The sequence below is a fragment of the Zalophus californianus genome, chromosome 3 (genome assembly GCF_009762305.2).
Source record: "Zalophus californianus isolate mZalCal1 chromosome 3, mZalCal1.pri.v2, whole genome shotgun sequence".
NCBI classification, from domain to species: Eukaryota; Metazoa; Chordata; class Mammalia; order Carnivora; family Otariidae; genus Zalophus; species Zalophus californianus.
This window is the reverse complement of record NC_045597.1, coordinates 72103835-72121971: the sequence shown is the minus strand read 5'-3', so window position 1 is coordinate 72121971 and position 18137 is coordinate 72103835. Positions and strand designations below refer to the sequence as shown.

At 52.0% G+C, this 18137-nt stretch overlaps 2 protein-coding genes across 11 annotated transcripts in view; one reads left to right on the top strand and one right to left on the bottom strand.

Moving 5' to 3' along the window:
• MTUS2 (microtubule associated scaffold protein 2) overlaps positions 1-9597 on the top strand; it is a 594294-nt gene extending 584697 nt beyond the window's left edge. For all 8 annotated transcript variants that reach the window (XM_027590976.2, XM_027590979.2, XM_027590973.2 and 5 more), the window contains 2 exons: positions 1866-1963; positions 6689-9597. In XM_027590976.2, the coding sequence (XP_027446777.1) occupies positions 1866-1963; positions 6689-6902 (312 nt within the window). In that variant the 3' untranslated portion in view covers positions 6903-9597. The remainder of the gene's footprint in view (positions 1-1865; positions 1964-6688) is intronic.
• A 3449-nt stretch (positions 9598-13046) lies between these two features.
• SLC7A1 (solute carrier family 7 member 1) overlaps positions 13047-18137 on the bottom strand; it is a 78554-nt gene continuing 73463 nt past the window's right edge. For all 3 annotated transcript variants that reach the window (XM_027589354.2, XM_027589353.2, XM_027589355.1), the window contains one exon: positions 13047-18102. In XM_027589354.2, coding sequence (XP_027445155.1) covers positions 17999-18102 — 104 coding nt within the window. In that variant the 3' untranslated portion in view covers positions 13047-17998. The remainder of the gene's footprint in view (positions 18103-18137) is intronic.

Sequence of the window (18137 nt, the reverse complement as noted above, 5' to 3'; positions counted from 1 at the left end):
ATTTCCAAGTGCTGTTAGCACTTCCCAGAGCTTTTCCTCGGTACCGTGGACATGCCCCACACACAGAGACCTTTGTGTCCCGCTTTCTTCCAGCCAGTGGCTCTTTAACTTGCCATCTCAGTAACTGATCATCTCATCTACCTTGTAAAGTTCCCTGCCTGTGTCTGAAATATCCCTTGAAGCTGGTTTTCCCAAGCCAGAGCCAGTCTAGACACACCTGTCGTGTTCGGTTGTCATGTCCTCTCTTTATCCGGCACCTCCGCTCCCTGCGGACGTCTCACACTGCAGGTGCTCATCAGGTAGGATGGGGGCAGACTGCAGTGTGACTGTTGGTAAGCAGCATCCTGGGCCGTGGTGACCATAGGGCGCCTCCCGACAAGGTCAGAGCCCTGCCATGCAGCCCAGCCCACATAGGGACTGACACCCCTCCTCCTCCCGGCTGGGCCATCTGCATTCAGTTGTCTGGTCACCCACAAACGTTAGGGTTTATTGGGCTGTTTTTAGCCATGTTCCAGGCATTCTGCAGCCATGCATGACTTCTCCTTCCAGAAACCTTTGGCATAAAGAAAGAACAGATGTAATCACTTCCCATTTCCTGGGAGCAAAGATGAAGGCTGTAGGGAAGTGTGTGGGACAGAGCTCAGCCCTTTGGCTCTGACTCCTCGTCCTGGTCATGGAAGGGCGACAGTCTTCCTCAAAGATGAACAACCCGACAGTGCATTTGCCATTTTCTCTTCAAAAAATAATTTATTTCTGAATTTATCTTAGAATGGAACTGTACTTCTGCGAGGCCCTACGGGACACACGGACAGAGGAAAAGGCATAAATTGTGGGGGAATAACAACCATGGAAAATGTTATTTTCGGATCATGTACCAAGCCCGTCTCAGGCTTCGGGTTCCTGGCTGCCCATACCCTCAGAAGGAAAAAAAAAATGTGTCCACGTTACTTCGATTTCTATCCCTCCGTTAATTCAGAATGTCATATTGTGCATGCACACCAGGGCGGGGAATGCCGATGCAGTGCAGCTGACCATCAGGAAGAACCAAGGGACCCATCAGCCAAACTAGGTCCTTGTGGTGTTCCCTAATCTCTGACAGCTTATCTCTGACTGCAGGGACACACACTGTAAGAAACGTATTCGTGGGGCGCCTGGGTGGCTGAGTTGGTTAAGTGTCTGCCTTCACTCAGGTCGTGATCCCGGGGTCCTGGGATCAAGTCTTGATCAAGCCTGCTTCTCCCTCTGCCTCTGCCCCTCCCCCGGCTTATGTTCTCTCTTTCTCTCCCTCTCTCTCTCAAATAAATAAACAAAATCTTTAAAAAAAAAAGTATTCTACACAGGAACCTGATGTATATATATACACACACACACATCTAATATATGTAAAAAACATTTATATCTAAAATATGAATAACAATATACTTTTACTATATACAGTGCACTCTGGTATTTTCTGTTCTGTTTTATTTTGTTTAAAAAAGAAATGCTACCTACATCTCTCTAACTTGATTTTACAACCCACTAATGCATTGCAAACTGCAGTTTGCAAAGCACTGTTTTGTTTTAAGATTTTATTTATTTATTTGAGAGAAAGAGTGAGACTGTGTGAGCAGGGGAGGGGCAGAAGGGGAGGTGCAGGCAGACTCTGCAATGAGCGTGTGGAGCCTGACACAGGCCTCCCTCTCAGGATCCTGCGATCATGACCTGAGCCAAAATCGAGAACTGGACGCCGAACCCACTGAGCCACCCAGGTGCCCCGCAAAGCACTCTTCTTGATGATCCTCAAAGCCCAGAAGCCAAGGGCTCTGGTCTTCTACCTTTGTCATGGCCTTGCTGAGAACCTCTTAACCCTGCGTCCTTTGTAGGCGGAAAAGAACATTGTCCTAGAAGAAAAGATCCAAGTTCTCCAGCAGCAGAATGAAGACCTCAAAGCAAGGATTGACCAGAACACCGTTGTCACAAGGTAGGTGGGCCTGGGTGTCTAATCTTAACGAGGCACGTGTCACCTACAAAGTGGCTTTGCTCTTGAGCTCGTTGGAGGGCTCTGTTTTTGTCCCAGCATCCACTTCATCTCATTCCTCTGGGCTGTGAGGCTTCCTCACAGGCTCTTGGCATGTCGCATAGGGAGAGAAGAATAAAACATGCCATGGGGACCACAGAGCCTGTCTGCTGGCTCTGCATATCCTTGGTCCCCCCCTTGGGGGAAATGAGTGAAACTGGCAGAAGTGTGCAAAGCAGAGGTCTCCAGTACAGCTAGCTGGGAGACAGAGGGGGTTATTTCTGGGGAGTTTGGAGAGGGCCACCTGCTGCGTGTTCCCAGGCAAAAAAGAAAAACCACGTAAGCTCCATTAGCTCCCCAGCGCAGAGCCGGGTAGGACCCTTCGCTGCTGAGCTGTGGTCCTGGGCCAGCCTGGCCGTGGCAGTGAAAAAGTCAGGGGGTGACCAAGCCAGTGAAGCCGCGCAGCCGAATTCAGCTGCTCTGAATAACACCGTTCCCATCTCTGTCCCCTGCTCTGTGATGCTCCAACCTTCGAGAAAGGATGCGGTGGTCCTCCGCTCTGCTATCAGAGTGGAGTAAAGCAGGGTTTGGGCTGGATCAGCCAGCTGGAGCTTACAGGCGGGCCTCGGAGCTACTGTGGTTTCGGTTCCAGACCACCGCGCCCCTGAAATAAAGCAAGTATCGCAGCGAAGCAATCCAATGAATTTTTCCCAAATGAATGGTTTCCCAGTACATCTAAAAGTCACGTTTACACTATCCTATAGTCTACTGAGTGTGAAATACCATTATGTCTAAAAAAGCGATGTACATACCTTAATTTAAAAATACTTTATTGCTAGGGGTGCCTGGGTGGCTCAGTCGGTAAGCGTGTGCCTTTGGCTCAGGTCATGACCCCAGGGTCCTGGGATCGAGCCCCGTATCGGGCTTCTTACTCAGCGGGGAGCCCGCTTCTCCTTCTGCTGCTGCTCTCCCTGCTTGTGCTTTCCCTCTCTCTCTGACAAATAAATAAAATCTTTAAAAAAGTAAAAATACTTTATTGCTGAAAAATGCAAACCATCATCTAAACTTTCAGCGAGTAGTAATCTTTTTGCCGGTGGAGGGTCTTGGCTCACTGTCGATGGCTGCTGACTGATCAGAGTGGGGGTTGCTGAAGGCTGGAGAAGTCTGTGCCAATTTCTTAAAACAACAATGAAGTTTGCTACATCAATTGACTCTTCCTTTCACAAATGATTCCTCTGTAGCGTGTGATGCTGTTTGACAGCATTTCATCCACAGTAGAACTTCTTCCAAAACGGAGTCAATCCTCTCAAACCCTGCTGCTGCTTTGTCAGCTAAATTGATGTCATATTCCAAATCCTTTGTGGTCATTTCAACAGTCTTCACGGTGTCTTCACCAGCCGATTCCATCTCGCGAAACCACTTCCTTGGCTCGTCCATGAGAAGCAACTCCTTATCCGTTCAAGTTTGATCATGAGACGGATCCATCTTCAGGCTCCATTTATTTATTTATTTTTCAATTCAAGTAGAGTTGACACACAATGTTACATTAGTTTCAAGTGTACAACTTTGTAAGTAGACAAGTCTGTACATTCTGCTGTGCTCCCCACAAATGGAGCTCCCATCTGCCACCACACAACACTGTTCCAACACCATTGACTGTACTCCTTGTGCTGTGCCTTTCATCCCGTGACTTACTCATTCCACAGCTGGAAGCCTGTCCCTCTCTCTCCCCTTCATCTGTTTTGCCCACACCCCCACCCCCCACCCCCAATTCCATTTCTAATTCTAGTCCTCTTGCTATGTCCACCACAAATGCAGTTAGTCACTGCCTTTACTGAAGTCTTGAATCCCTCAGTCATCCACGAGGGTTGGAATCAACTTCCTTCAAACTCCTGTTAACGTTCATATTTTGACCTCTTCCCATGAATCATGAATGTTCTTAATGGCGTGTAGAATGGTGAATCCTTTCCAGAAGGTTTTCAATTTTCTTTGCCCAGATCCATCAGAGAATCACCATGAGATCATTAGCCTCATGAAATGTGTTTCTTTTTATTTATCTTTTATTTTAAAGAATTTTAATTCCAGTATATTTAATATAGAGTGTTATATTGTTTCAGGTATACAATGTAGCAATTCAACAATTCCATATATTACTCAGTGCTCAGTGTACTTTTTTTTTAAAAGATTTTATTTATTTGAGAGAGAGAGAGAGAGAGAGCATGAGTGAAGGGGGAGGGGCAGAGGGAGAAGCAGCCTCCCCGCTGAGCAGGGAGCCCGATGCGGGACTCGATCCCAGGACCCTGGGATCATGACCTGAGCCGAAGGCAGACACTTAACCAACTGAGCCACCCAGGCACTCAGTTTAGCTTAATTCTTAAGAGCCCTAGGATTTTTGGAATGGTCAGTAAGCATTGGTATCAGCTTCAAGTCACCAGCTGCATTAGCCTCTAACAAGAGAGTCAGCTTGTCCTTTGAAGCTTTGAAGCCGGGTACTGACTTCTCCTCTGGAGCTGTGAGTCCTCGATGGCATCTTCTCCCAGGAGAAGGCTGTCCCGTCTACACTGAAAGCCTGTCGTGGAGTGTAGCCACCTCCATGCTATTGTAGATGGACCTTCTGGAGAACTTGCTGCAGCTTCTCCACCAGCCCTTGCTGCTTCACCTTGTGCTTTCTGTTGTGGAGCTGGCTTCTTTCCTTCAACCTCGTGAACCAACCTCTGCCGGCTTCAGACTTTCCTTCTGCGGCCTCCTCACCTCTCTCAGCCCTCACAGAATTACAGAGAGCTAGCTAGGGCCTTGCTCTGGATTAGGCTTCGGCTTACGGGAATGCTGGGGCTGGTTTGCTCTCCTCTCCAGACCACTCGAACTTTCTCCACCTCAGCAGTAAGGCTGTTTCTCTTTGTTATCATTCATGTGTTCACCGGAGCAGCACTTTTAATGTCCCTCAAGAACCTTTCCTTCACACTCCCAGCTTGGCTGATGTTTGGCATGAGAGACCCCAGCTGTCAGCCTATCAAGGCTTCATCATGACTTCCTCACTAAGCTCTGGTTTAGAGTGAGAGGTGTGCAACTCTCCCTTTCACTTGAACACTTAGAGGCCACCATAGGGTTATTCATCGGTCTGACTTCAATATTGTTGTGTCTCAGGAAATAGGGAGACACCCAAGGAGAGGGAGAGCGATGGGGAAAGCCTGGTCAACAGAGCGGTCAGAACACACACAACAGTAATTGGTTAAGTTTGCGATCTTATACGGGTGCAGTTCATGGCACCCCAAAACAATTACGGTAGTAACATCAAAGATCACAGATTACAGATCAGCATAACAAATACAATAATAATGAAAAAGTTTGAAATATTGCAAAGATTACCAAAATGTGACGTAGAGACGTGAAGTGAGCAAAGGCCGTTGGACACGTGGCATTTGAGGGCTGCCACAAACCTTCAACTTAGAAAAAACACAGTATCTGCCACGTGCAGCAAAGTGAAACATAATACAATGAGGCATGCCTGCATTTCATCCAGGAGGACAGAGCCCTCTCCGTGAGACCCATGCCTGAGCCCTGGCCCACTACTCACCTGTACTCCTTATTGGAACCGCCTGTGTCACCCTCTGATGCACACACCTGTGCACACACGCACACTCACATACATACTTGTGCTTCCTGTCACACACCTGCCCATTCGTGTGCCCGCTCCCAGACTTGCAGTCATGCTCCCTCGAATGCCTGCACACTCTTGTGTGCACCCCCCTCCCAGGTCACACGCATATACTTGCACACATTCACACACGTTGCCTCCACAACTGAACTCGGGGTGCCGGCAGTTCGTTCCCACCCCAGAGGTTCACAGGAGAGACTGTGCAGGGGCAGTAGGTCCGTCAACCCCCTCCCCCAGGGGGAGCTGGAGCCTCTGCTCGACCTGAGCCATTGCACGTCACCGGGAAATCACAAAGGCACCCTGGTCCAAAGAGCAAGTCCAGGCTTTACCCAAGTGAACTGGCTTCCCGGGCTAGGTCCATCCAGCTACAAAATGCAACAAAGCGAGCAACTCACACTTCCTGACAGGCGGCCCAGGATGCCTTGATTCAGTTTTCATTTAGCATCCCTTCTCAACAAACATTAACCGAGCATCTGTTATGTGCCAGACACCAGGCTGGATGCTGAGGATTCAAAGAAGGCTCTGGTCCCTGTTCCCGAGGGCTCCCCGTCCAGCCGGCGGGCAGATGCACAGATCGGCATTTGCAGCAGCGGAAGGCAGTTGCTACCATGGAGCCCCGAGCCAGGGGCAGGGAGGCCCGGAGAGTCCTTTGGCTGACGGCACTGTCCCTGTGCTGTCCTTAGTGTTGGTCGCCACTCTCTTTGAGCCTCCTGGGCGGCACATCCACCCAGCTCCCCACTTCCCTCCTTTCCTCTTCTGCCTTCAGCATTTGCTCTGTCCAGTGGACAACTAGCACCTCCCTCCGCTGACGGGGCAGAGGGACTGGGAGACGACTGGGGACGGATGGGTCCGTGGGACAAGTGGAAATCACATTTCGGCCCATGGCTCTTGGTCACCGTGGTCGCACTTGTCCCTGTCCTCCCGCAGGCGCTACCGCCTCCTCCCTTGCCCCGAGCCCACGCGCGGGGTGAATCTCCCGTTCAGTGCCTCCCGGCAGGATTGCTACCTGACTGTTTCTTGTTCTCCTCATGCAGACAGCTGTCGGAGGAAAATGCTAATCTGCAGGAATATGTCGAGAAGGAAACCCAGGAGAAGAAGAGATTGAGCCGAACCAACGAAGAGCTGCTGTGGAAGCTCCAAACTGGAGACCCAACCAGCCCGGTTAAACTCTCCCCCACGTCCCCTGTTTACCGCGGCTCCTCCTCGGGGCCTTCCTCTCCCGCCAGAGTCAGCACAACTCCCAGATGACGCCGCACCACGCAGCCTGCGGGAGCCGTGGCTCCCGTCCACGTCCACGTCCACCCGGTGGTTCCACCCGGAGGGAGTCAGGACCAGGGGCCGGCCCGTGGCTGGCCCTGCGCGCATGCTCAGTAGCTGCCTAGCTGCATCCTAAGCAAAGTCCTCTTCTGATCCTCATATAAGACTGTCTCGGTGTTGCACTTAGGAGAATGTAAACAGTAGTGTCTGATGTGCAAACGTTTGACCGTAGGTAGAGCCAAAAGAAAGAAACTCCAACTGTTCTTAAGCAATGAACTTTCACTGCAGAATTTCAGGTTAGTTACAAGTAGCTCAGTTTTGAATATACATTGAATAATCATTGTGTACTGCACCGATATGTGTGTATATTTAGATACACGTATATACACATGAGCGGTTCTGAATTGCATTTTTTATAACATGAAGTGCTGACATATTTTAGTGAAGGTCAGCAGTTTTCTAACTTGTGCCTAAGAATTATTGGGATGTGAAAATGCATTTCTATCTAGCTTCCCAGGAATATTTCTACCCAAAATAGAAAAAGGAAAAAAAAAAAAGATACAGAGAAGAAGCGCCTTTCAACCTACCACCAAGTGGTACTCTAATACAAACACCAGCGATTTGTGAACGGTAACTGCCTTTGGAACAGTCAGCTTCTTAGTCAACATGATGTGAGGTCACTATTATTCCATTCACAAGTTTTAATTAATACTCTTGTCGTGAGCACCTAAGGGATAGCAGTGGGAAACCCTGAGGGGTTTAACAGTTTTGCAGATGATACTCATGACAGTGAATCATCTACAGTCTTGTAAACACAAGTTTTGCTTTTTTCCCTAAGTGGCATCTTGGAATCCGTCATTAAGCTACTGCACCCGCGGGAAAATACGGAGGAGCATGACCTTCTGGAGTGAGGGTGAGGATGACCTTGGAGTTGGCCAAGACCATCCCTGCTCCATCCTCCAGAAGGCAAATTGCTGATAGGATCTGTCTTTTGACAGAGCACTGAGTAGGAAAGCGTCCTCTGGCAGCCCCATGTGGTGTGCTCCGATGCAATTCTCTAAATGGTCAACCCACCAAAAGATGACCCGCAGGTCCCCGTTTCATAGGCAACCAACCCCCCATCAGTTTGGTTCTATAACTCGACCCCGTCAGTGTACACTGAGATGGCTCAGGGGTTCTAGCAGGGGCTTCCAGAATGCCGACTCTTCCATCCTGGGGGATCCGTTCCCAGCTGTGCTCGACCATCACATGACCTCCCACAAAAGCCAGGCATATTTTCTGCCCGATGACCAAGCTGTACCACAGCTGCCAGCGGTCCCTTCTTAGGCCCCGGAGGTTCTTCCAGACGGAGGAGCCCTGTGGAATGGCCAGCCAGCGGTCCCTGGCTCCTGGACTGGCATTTGTCTCGGAAACGATAGACGTAGAATGTGAACGGACGCTCCCCCCGTAGTGCTGTGGAACGGTAGGAGCATGACACACAAAAAGAGACGTAGTTTTAACAGTTGATATGGTGACATTAATGATGCCTTTGTTTCCTGTTCGTGACAAAGACCCTGCACTTTCTACCGATGGCCCCTGAGAATGGTCCTGAGCACAGGGCTGCCTCCAAGCCTGCCCGAGGCAAGCGGACTCACACAGGGATGCTCCATGTGCCAGAGCCACGGAGCCAGGAGGAAATGGGGCCCTGGGCCCTGCCTGCTCGGCACACGTGCAGCCAGTCCGAAGACAGGCCTGGTCTGTATTCCTTGTGTGAGTCAAGGTTGGGCTTGTTGGCCTCAGGGACATCTCACTTCTAGCAAACCTCCAAGGGTCTTTGCCCATCCTCGGGACATACACAGTAGATCCCCATTGAAGAAACATGTCTTTTTTCCTTTAGCGGCTCTGCATGATGTTGTGATATTGAGTTGGGCATTCCATTAGAGTAGATCATGCCACGTTGACTAAATACACAATTATTTATTCTATTAGCAGGCACCACCTGCAAAAACGCTCGTTCGGCGGTAGCTCGGCTCCGCCCGTTAGGAACCGCTACCATAAGGACACCTGCTAAATGCCGTTACACAGCAATACAGATGTCAGTGTTACGTTAGAATGTGCTACAGTGTGTTAGCCTATTGCAGTCAAAGTCGTAGTGATGTTAGAACTAAGTAACCCCTCACTAGGTGGACTAAAGCTTTGCCCTCACCAGCCCTGCCCTTGGGTACTTGAGCTAATTCCCACATTGCCCTGGCTTCGTTCCTTCATCATGGACACCCACCACGTGTTGCTCCTATCCTGAAACATGGGGGATGGCAGCCGCTGTGCCCCCTCCGCACCCCCGCCCCCTCCCCATTAGGACCTGGACCCCTTTCGATGTGGAAGTCTCCTGGTCATCCACCTCCCGGGCTGGAGTGGTTCCCACATTCCGATGCTACAGCCTCCCCACCTGCCTTGGACCCGCCAAACCTCACCAGCCTCTTCCTGGTGTTTGGGAGACATGTCTGAGCCCTGCACCCACCCCGGCCCACCACATGCTGGATGAGGTTCTGGGGGGGAATGGGGTGTCCGGGGACGGGAGGGGGCTGCTGGGCTGGCGGCACACTTGGTGATTATTTGAATGGGGTCACACATTATTTATCTGGCCCCTACAGTTTCTGTGTTGCATATTTGTGTTTGAAGCATATTAAAATGAACTTGAGGGACCTTCTGTGATATGCACTTGATGTACCTGTCAGCCTGGCCCTCTCGGGCTTCAGGAAATGGAGGCTGGGGATCCAAGGCAGGGAGCAGGGAAGTGGGCTAGAGTCAGTTGGAAAAGGACACAAAAGACTGAGTACGGTCCCCTCACCACTGATTTCAAATTCAGACCTGAACAGGTATGTGTTTCCACCCCAAAGAGAGCTTGGTGTGTCCTAAAATCCCATCAGTTTTATTTGGATAATCACAGACCTTTGTCTCGAGCAACAATGGCCACCATCATGCAGTTCCTTAACAAGAGGCTTTTCCCCCAACCAAGGGGCTGGGGGACAGGGTGAGGGGAACACAGGACCCTGGAGAGCTCTGTAGCTCTCCCTATAACACCCCCAAGTGCTGCCGGGACACCCGTTTCTACCTGAAAGCACTTGCCCCCACCCTTCACCTGCCTCAGGTTGGCCAGCCCGACCCTGCAGTGTCCACAGGGGCCTGCCCCTTCCTGGGGTCCCAAGGGAGCCCCCCGGGTCGGCCAGCTCCCCGTGGTGGTTTTGCAGGGCATGTGGGAGTGGCAGCTACTGTAGAGAGACCCCAGCAAGCTTGCCCTCCCGGACAGCTGCTGAACAAGAGACCTTTTGCAGGAGATAAATCACGAGTCACTTCAGGACGTGAGAGGAACACCACAGTCCCCCTCTGAATCACCCACGCCTCCAGATCGTTGATGATGACTACTTATTGATTAATGATCTTAATCTCATCAACCTGTCCCAAACTGTTTGTTTCTTTCGGGGGGTGTCTTGTGCCCTCCACTTCTATGACAACCACTTCCCATTGTCCTTCCCCCTCCACATGAGGTAAACAAGGCACCCGTCAGCACCTCCACTTCACAGAAGAGCAGGTTAGTGACTCACCCACTGGCACGTGTAGGAAAAGAGGTTAGCGCTGGCTTCCTCTGCAGAGAACCGCGTCCCCTTCCCGCAGGTAACTTGCAGCAGGCAGAGGAGATCTTTGAAGGCAACTCACTCAGTCACCTCCTCTGTGCCAAGGACCCTGGTACAGCCCACCACCCCATGCATCTAGAAGGGAGTGGTGGAGGAGGTAAGCGCAGGTAGAAACCTCCAAGCTGGATACTTCCTCCCTGCTACTGGAGTTGAAAGCTGGTCTCATGGCTGGTGCCGCATGATGCAACATCAATGTCCGGCCATCAAGCAACGACTTGGGGACCATACCCTGTCATTGCATCCATGGTCCTCAAGAGTCAGAGCCCTGCCCACTGGAGAGTTGGGCCATAATATTTAAAAAAACAAAAACACCGCCAAAGGCTAGTAGGCTGTCCTGGTTGGTAAGACAAAGGGAGTTCATTCACTTAAGTTTGCTAACTGGTCGCTTCTCTTAAACTTCCTGAAACAAAAACCTGGGGTTTCTGAGCACCCAGCTCAGTTCTTCCCCCTCTGCATGGAGGGAAGATGTGCTCAGGAGGGACAGGCTTGTTTGCCTCACTGACACATCTCCGAGTTTTGCCAGGGCCAGCACCAAGCGGGAATCGGATGGTGTGCAGCTGTAAGCCGGGACCACCCTGCTGCATGTGACCAAGGGCCCTGCCTGGTGCTCTGCGCCTTCTGACCACGGCAGCAGGCCGGGGGCACCCACTCCCAGAGCCCCGAGCAAGCCGTCCCTGCACAGCGGCTGCTGTCTGCAGAGTGCTTTCTTGTTTTAAGCCGCACCCAAATTAATGTGGCGGGGCCGAGATGCGGTCCCCCCTCCCCTGCCACACTGTAGAGCGCAGGCACTCAGTAACCTCATTGTTTCAAGGAGCAAAAACTCAAAGCATCCATGGGAAAGTCCAACCTGCTTGAGGTCTCTCTTCCCCAGCTCAGTCCCAAGCCACCGGGATTAGGTGCTGACCGAGTTGGCGGAAGAGCTGCCTGCATTAGCAACAGCGGTGCCTGTTTTATTCACTGAGCCTTTACTCACATTGCATTTTATTCAATAGCCGCCTTTCCGGCTCAGTGGGCAGCCGGAGTTTGGTAAAATGAAACTGTTCCCTTTTGAAGAGGGGCAGACAGGGTTACCCACAGTTGACGTCCCAACCCTCCTGGCTCTGTTTGGTGGTCGTGCAAGCCTGGGCTGCAAGAGGCAGCTGCAGTCTCCCAGGCTGTAGCCTGGTGAGGAGTTGCGGAGGATTCCTAGGTGCTGCCGATGCCAAGCTGTCTGGGGGCAGCTTTTGATTCCCCAGAAGTGTTTCATAACCAAATTGCGAGGGAAAGCTTGCTCCCGACTGGAATCGCGTGTCGGGGCTCGGGGTTCCCTAAGAAATGGCTGAGACGGGGCTGGGGCGGGGGGCGGGGGGGGCTCCTCGGGCTGCCCGCCCCGCGCCGTGCCGGCCGCTAGGTGGCGCTGCGGCGCCGCGGGAACCGAGCTCCGCCTCGTGCTGGAGGTGGCTCTTAGCCCACGCGCTCGGGCGGGCCGCGACCTCCCCGCGTGGCCACTCCCCGGGGCCCACACCCCCACGCTGGGCTCCCCGGCGCCGGCAAGCCGTCAGCAGAACCTCTAACGGGGAGATCGCTCGCGGGGGTCCGCCTGGGGGGGCGACAGAGCGGCCTCCTGCCAGCCTGCGGCCCCGGCCTCACGGCACAGCCCGGCCCCGGAGCGGGGAGGCTGCACACAGTCCAAGCTCTGTGGGGCCGAGTGGCGGACGGTGGCGGACGGACGTGAGATGGGGGGGTGGGGGTGCGACAGAGTCTCCTCCTGTAAGCCTGGTGTGAAGCCGGGCGCAGCGCCCCTGCCCTGCTCTCCTAGGACCGGGATGTCCACTGAGAACACGCCCAGGTTGGTGGGCCTTGTCTTCCGAGGGCAACACACTTCCCAGTGTGGTCACCGAATCACTGCTTGGTAGCATCTGAGAGTTAAGACCACTGGACTGAGTCTGCCTCCCGTGCAAGAAAACGCTTCCTTCCTCAAGGGGGAAATGGGGGAAGGAGAGGCAATTACTGGGACAGCTACAATCCTCCCCACACCCCATCCTCCGCGACAGACGGTGTGTGTGGAGGGAAGGGCAGGGCTAAGGGGTGCCTGGTGCAAGGCGGTTTGGCTGCCCAGGCACCCAAGTGCTTTGGCAGATGAGCAGCTTTATGCCCTTGGCTGGCAGCAACCTGGGTGCGAAGATGTCCCCGCTCAAACCCAAGCCAAGTCTGGAAGGAGTGGGGGGCGGGGCGGGGGGAGTTGCATGAGAGGATCCTAAGTGAGGTCTGGGGGGATCCCCTGGTTGAGGTGCTAGTCCTTGGAATGAGCATTTGCACCAAATGGCTGAAGGAAAATGAGACATTACAAGATCCGGCTGTGGGGAAACAGGAGAATACTGAAGGAGCAAAGGGCGGGATCTGGAACTCTCTGTGGGGCACTGCCAAAGCTTGGGGACCCCGCCGAGAGCTGCTGCAATTCTTGAGATCACACTCTGCATGCTGAAGCCATAGAAAGAATTTATTAGAGTTTGCGGAAGCATGAGATAATGTACCACAAAATAATTTGATTTTACAACATATAGTAGGAAGTTGTCAACATACAGTGTTGTCAGCAAAAATGGGATACATAGCAGAGTTTCACATTTTTTGAAGGCGATGGACATCTATGCTTGTCCTTCAGATAAAAACAGGAGGGGCCAGCAGAGACAGCCTGGTTTGCAGTGGGCATCAGAATCTAAATCTAGTATCACAATTATAAGAAACTATAAGAAAACTATTAGAAAAATAGAACATCAAACAAGCAAAAAAATATTATACAATTTAGATAATAAACACAATTCTTTTAATAATGGCTCCATGTTCAGTAGAAGAAAAAGTTTGCTGGAGAAACCACAGCTATGCAGGTTTGATAATAAACCAGCCCTCATTGGGATCATCACCCTCTGTGCTTCTTAGACCCATTGATGCTGAAAGGCACAACTTAAGCGGGAAACTTACTTTAAATATATATTACAATTTCTCAAATCGAAAATAAGTCCCAAACTTAAAAAAGTTTGTCATCGAGAAACACAAAATCATATACCTTGTTAATAAATTAACAAAGTCAAAGCGCATCTTCCTAGCCCCGCTTCCCGACCCTGCTCATAACCCTGAGAAGATCAATTTGTTGGACTTCACCGCCAAGGTCTTTATCTCATGGCGGGGGTTTTCAGCCGGCAGTTCAACACACTTACAGGGTCATCCGGGGGGGTTCCTTGATAACCCTTGGCCGGTCCGCGTCCCTCTTGAAAGAGCACTGCCACTCAATGAAGCAATGGGCACAAAAAGACTCTGGGTTATAGTGACGAATATCAAAGTCAGTTGACTTTTTTTTTGGCCATAAAAACCCATCAGGCATCATAACTATGATGATGAAATATGGAGTGCAGCTTCTTGCACCACTGAATCAATAAAGCATTTCATTACCAAAAAAGTCCGTAAGAGTCTGACAAAATGTAGATCTCATTCTCCCTGAGGAGCCTTACATACAATACTCTCATTATGATGTCAAACATATATCTTAAGTTATACATAACAACCACACATAACATATATTTAGTTCCACCTGCTGGGAACTCTAACAATTCCACACACAAGCACACAAGCATCGCACACCTATGGCCGGCAGAGTGTGGACGTGCCGCAAACGCGCCCATCCACGCTAGAACACATTGGTGATGGGGCCTGGCGCCAAGAGGCCTCACTCCCGTCTTTGTGGTGATGGCTCTCGGGTGCTGACAGAAAGCTCAGCTTTTATGAGAAGTGTGAAAGGGAGACACGCGGAGAAGACGGCCCCGGCACAGCACCAGCAGGTACCCTCCCCCGGTGATGCCCCCGGAATGCCGGTGAGCCCGCCTACATCCTGGCTGGCGGGCCTTTCTAAGGCATGTCCACACTCACCCAAGGAACCCAGCCTCTGACCCTGTACTCAAGGCTGTGTCTGGTGTCAGGCTAGAGGCCATCCTACGCAGACTACAGAAACTCACTCAGCTCGGAACACCTGCTCAGTGGCAGGAGGACAGCGTATAACCCAGTTCATGCCCGCTGCCATCCACAAAGCCCAACAAGCAAGAACCAGGGGTCTCAACCGGGTGCACACACAGGCTGCGCCCAAAGTGCAGAAGGGGGTGTGCCAGAGCCTCAGGAGCCAGGGGTGGGGGAAGCCCCCAGAGTGCACACAGGGCAGGCGGGAGGCCTGTGATAGCCCAACCACGGCACCAGCACACGGGACCAGAAGGCTGATCTCTTGATAGAGATGACTCAGTGGAACAAAACCACAAGTAGGGGAGCTGCAGGGAGGGGGGATTCTGACAACAGTATCGATTTAGAGTCTTTCCAAAACACCCTAGGAAAGATGGCCCTATCCACTCCTATTGGTTTGGAAAAACAAATCGGGCCCCAAGTTGGGCGGAAGGGGTGTGAGCCAGTGGGGTGGGGTGACGGGTGTGCAGAGCTCCAATCTCCTGCCCAAGGTCCCCTCCTGGAAGCAGGCTCAGCCTCACTGGCCCATGGGGCCTGACTACTTCCCTGGAGACCCCGAACACCCCTCACTCTTCAGCAGAGGTCCTGGGGCTCCGCTGCTAGCCTCTTTGTGAGTCTTTACGGGGTCAAAAAAACATAAAGGGCGGGGCGGGGGGGATACGGGAGGCAGGAAGGAGTGCTTACTTGACACAAATGGGTCTTTCCAATGTGGGTATTTGGGGCTGGGCCACAGATAAAAGCAGACACAGTATTTCCAAAGGGCATGTCTCTAGAAGTGTGGAATTTCTGATGATTTAGGAAAATACTGGCCAAGCCACGAAACCGAGAATCATATTCTTGCTTGGGGGTTTGGGAGGCCAATTGTTGGGCACTTCTGGTGGTTATTTCTTGCCTGTGTGTATATGCATGTGTGTATGTGTGTATTTCTGGGGAAGGAATGAAGGATGGGATAAGAAAAAGCCTATCAACACCGTTCCTTACACCACCATCCTCGTAAACAGAAGAGAAAAACCCCTGGCAACTGCACAAAAGTTAATCTCAATAAAAGCACAGGGACCACGGGAACGATTTCTCTGTGGCACCTTCAGGTGTCCTTTTCTAAGTGGGGGGCCCTCCCCCTGACAGGGGAGGGGGCAGGGGCTTCTCACTCCTGAGCTGGTGAGCCTTCCGGAGGCACCTCCCACTTCGGGGTGAGGACCCTCACGCGCCAGGAGCTTCTCATTCCACGGGATGGTCTCAGGGAAACACACCTTGTCAGCTGGTAGGATACATGTTGCCAGCTGAAATGTCAGCTGTATACACAGTCTGTTGCATGCTGTCTTGCACAGCTATTTCAGCCAGAAAAAGAAATTAAAGTAAAAAAAAATTCTCTCTCCCCTACACTTTTGTCGGACACTCTCTTTCCCTCAAGTTCTCTTTGCCTATGTGGGAAAATAACAGACAAATCAAGCAAACAAATACCTAACAAACCCTAAGAACACAGCAGACAACCAAAACCCCAACAAAATAAGTTAATATTTATCAAAATATTGTACAGCACCAATCTACATAAATTTAAATACCTTTCTTTGGAAACCCATGTTTTGAGCTCTTATGTTCCTCCCTCTGTAACATTCACAAATGATATTTAGAATAAAGCCTCCAGGCAGGTGATCAGGGCCTGTGGCAGAGGCCAAGCCCTTGGGTCACTCGCCCACCAGCCCTCCACTGACCGACCCTGCCGTTCGGCGGTTCCACGAATTCTTGCAATTCTCTCTGAACCTACTGAGGGAGATCAGACAAGTGCCGTCAATTTACCAGGCTTCTTTCTACCAGATTTGTGTCAAAGGCTGGAGGGGGATGAAATGGGAGTCTGAGCTTCAAAAGCAGCATTTACATTTTCTGGGGTGTCTTCCTCCCTCCCCTCCCATCCATGCAGGGCCCTTCCGTCTCCCAAGATACACTCTCATCGGAAGGAAGACTGCATCAGCGTTCTTGTTTCCTCGGGCTCCTCTCTGCAGAGCCGGTGTGAGTGCGGGGTGCTGCAGGGCCCGGGAGGGAGGGAGCGTGCACGCTGCATGCGGGCACCCAAGCAGGCTCTCTGAGTTATGGAGGCAAGAGGTCCAGGGCCGGGTTACGAACCCAGACACAAACCCACAACGTTTGGACAACACATACATGATAGGGACAGCAATATGACCTCAAATTCTCATGTGTGGACCCCATGCTCTCAACAACACACCGAGCAAATATTTGGCCATTTTCCAAGTTAACCCTAAGCGCCAACTTAATTTGGAGTGATTCACAGATGCTAACAGGAGGACTCAGTTTGGTTCTATCTAAGAGGGGGGCCAAACAGATCATGTCAGAGGCCAGAAGCAGCTGGGGGACTGGCACTGTCACCTCAAAATGAGCAGACACCTGCCTTGAGAACCTTAAAAGACTCAAGACGCTGACCCGCAAGCATCAGAGGGCAGGATTTAGTGACTGGCAAAGACCCTAGAAAACAGTGTTCTAAAGCTCTGCTAATCTAAGGCCAGTCTCACATGAATGCAGTGCCATGCTCCAGTTACTCAGGGCACACAGCCACTGGTGCGAGATACCAGAAGCAGCCAGAACCGGCCCAGGCCTGGAAAGAGAGAGTGTGGCTGAGGGAGGTCAGGTCCCCGCGCTCAGGTGTGAGGGGTGGAGATGGCCCTCCTGCCTTGTTCCCACAGTGGCGCTCCCTTCTTCCCTGTCAGTGATGGAAACGCCTGCCCTCAGTACTGCCGCTGGGGTATGCGCGGTTCTGTCCGATGTCAGAGCGAACCCCTGCCTGGAAGGGGAAGGAGGGGAGAGCTCACAGTCCTCACGACCTCTTCGGGAAGCAACCCAGAGAACAGGAGTGGGAGAAGGAAACCAGTCTTGCTCTTCCTTTTTAAAGTAAACTGCTGTCCTTTGGCTCTGGGACATATGTTTTGGAGTACTCCCCTTGCCTCTACAGTCAGCCTTTGGGGCCAAGTGGGGAGATGGCTACTGAGAGTCTGGAGTGTACACATTTTCAATACCAGCATGGTCCCCGGGGAGGGAGGCCCGGATTCCCCAAGGTGACAAGAAACAGTGACCTCCATTCTGCCTGAGGACACAGCAGCATGGGCATGGAGCTGGCGGGGACGGGGGCTGCTTTCTGTGTTCAGAGGGATGTTAGGAGCCACAGTGGCCAGCTGCAGCCAAGTGGCCCCCCGCCAGGGAGCTGTCCGAGGTGACGGGCCCCTGTGCACCTGCCGCAGAGCGAGTCTAGGCAGGACACACAGGCTGTGGGCTGAGGCTGCATTTCAAGTAGCTGCACCTTCTGCTGCATGGGGGCTTTGTAGATGTGGGTGGGTCCTGATGCACTGGTGGAGAGAATGAGGTGCTCCCAGGACCTCTGTGGGCATCCCTCAGGGCTGCTGCCACCTCTGGGGGCTGGGCTGCGTGTCACTTGCAATGGTCCAAATTGCCATCAGGAGTCCTTGCTTGGTCGGCGGCCAGGGACGCCTCCTCGCTGTGCCACAAACCATAGCCAAAGTAGATGATGAAGCCTGTAGGCCAAGAGCAGAGAGCACATGTGAACACA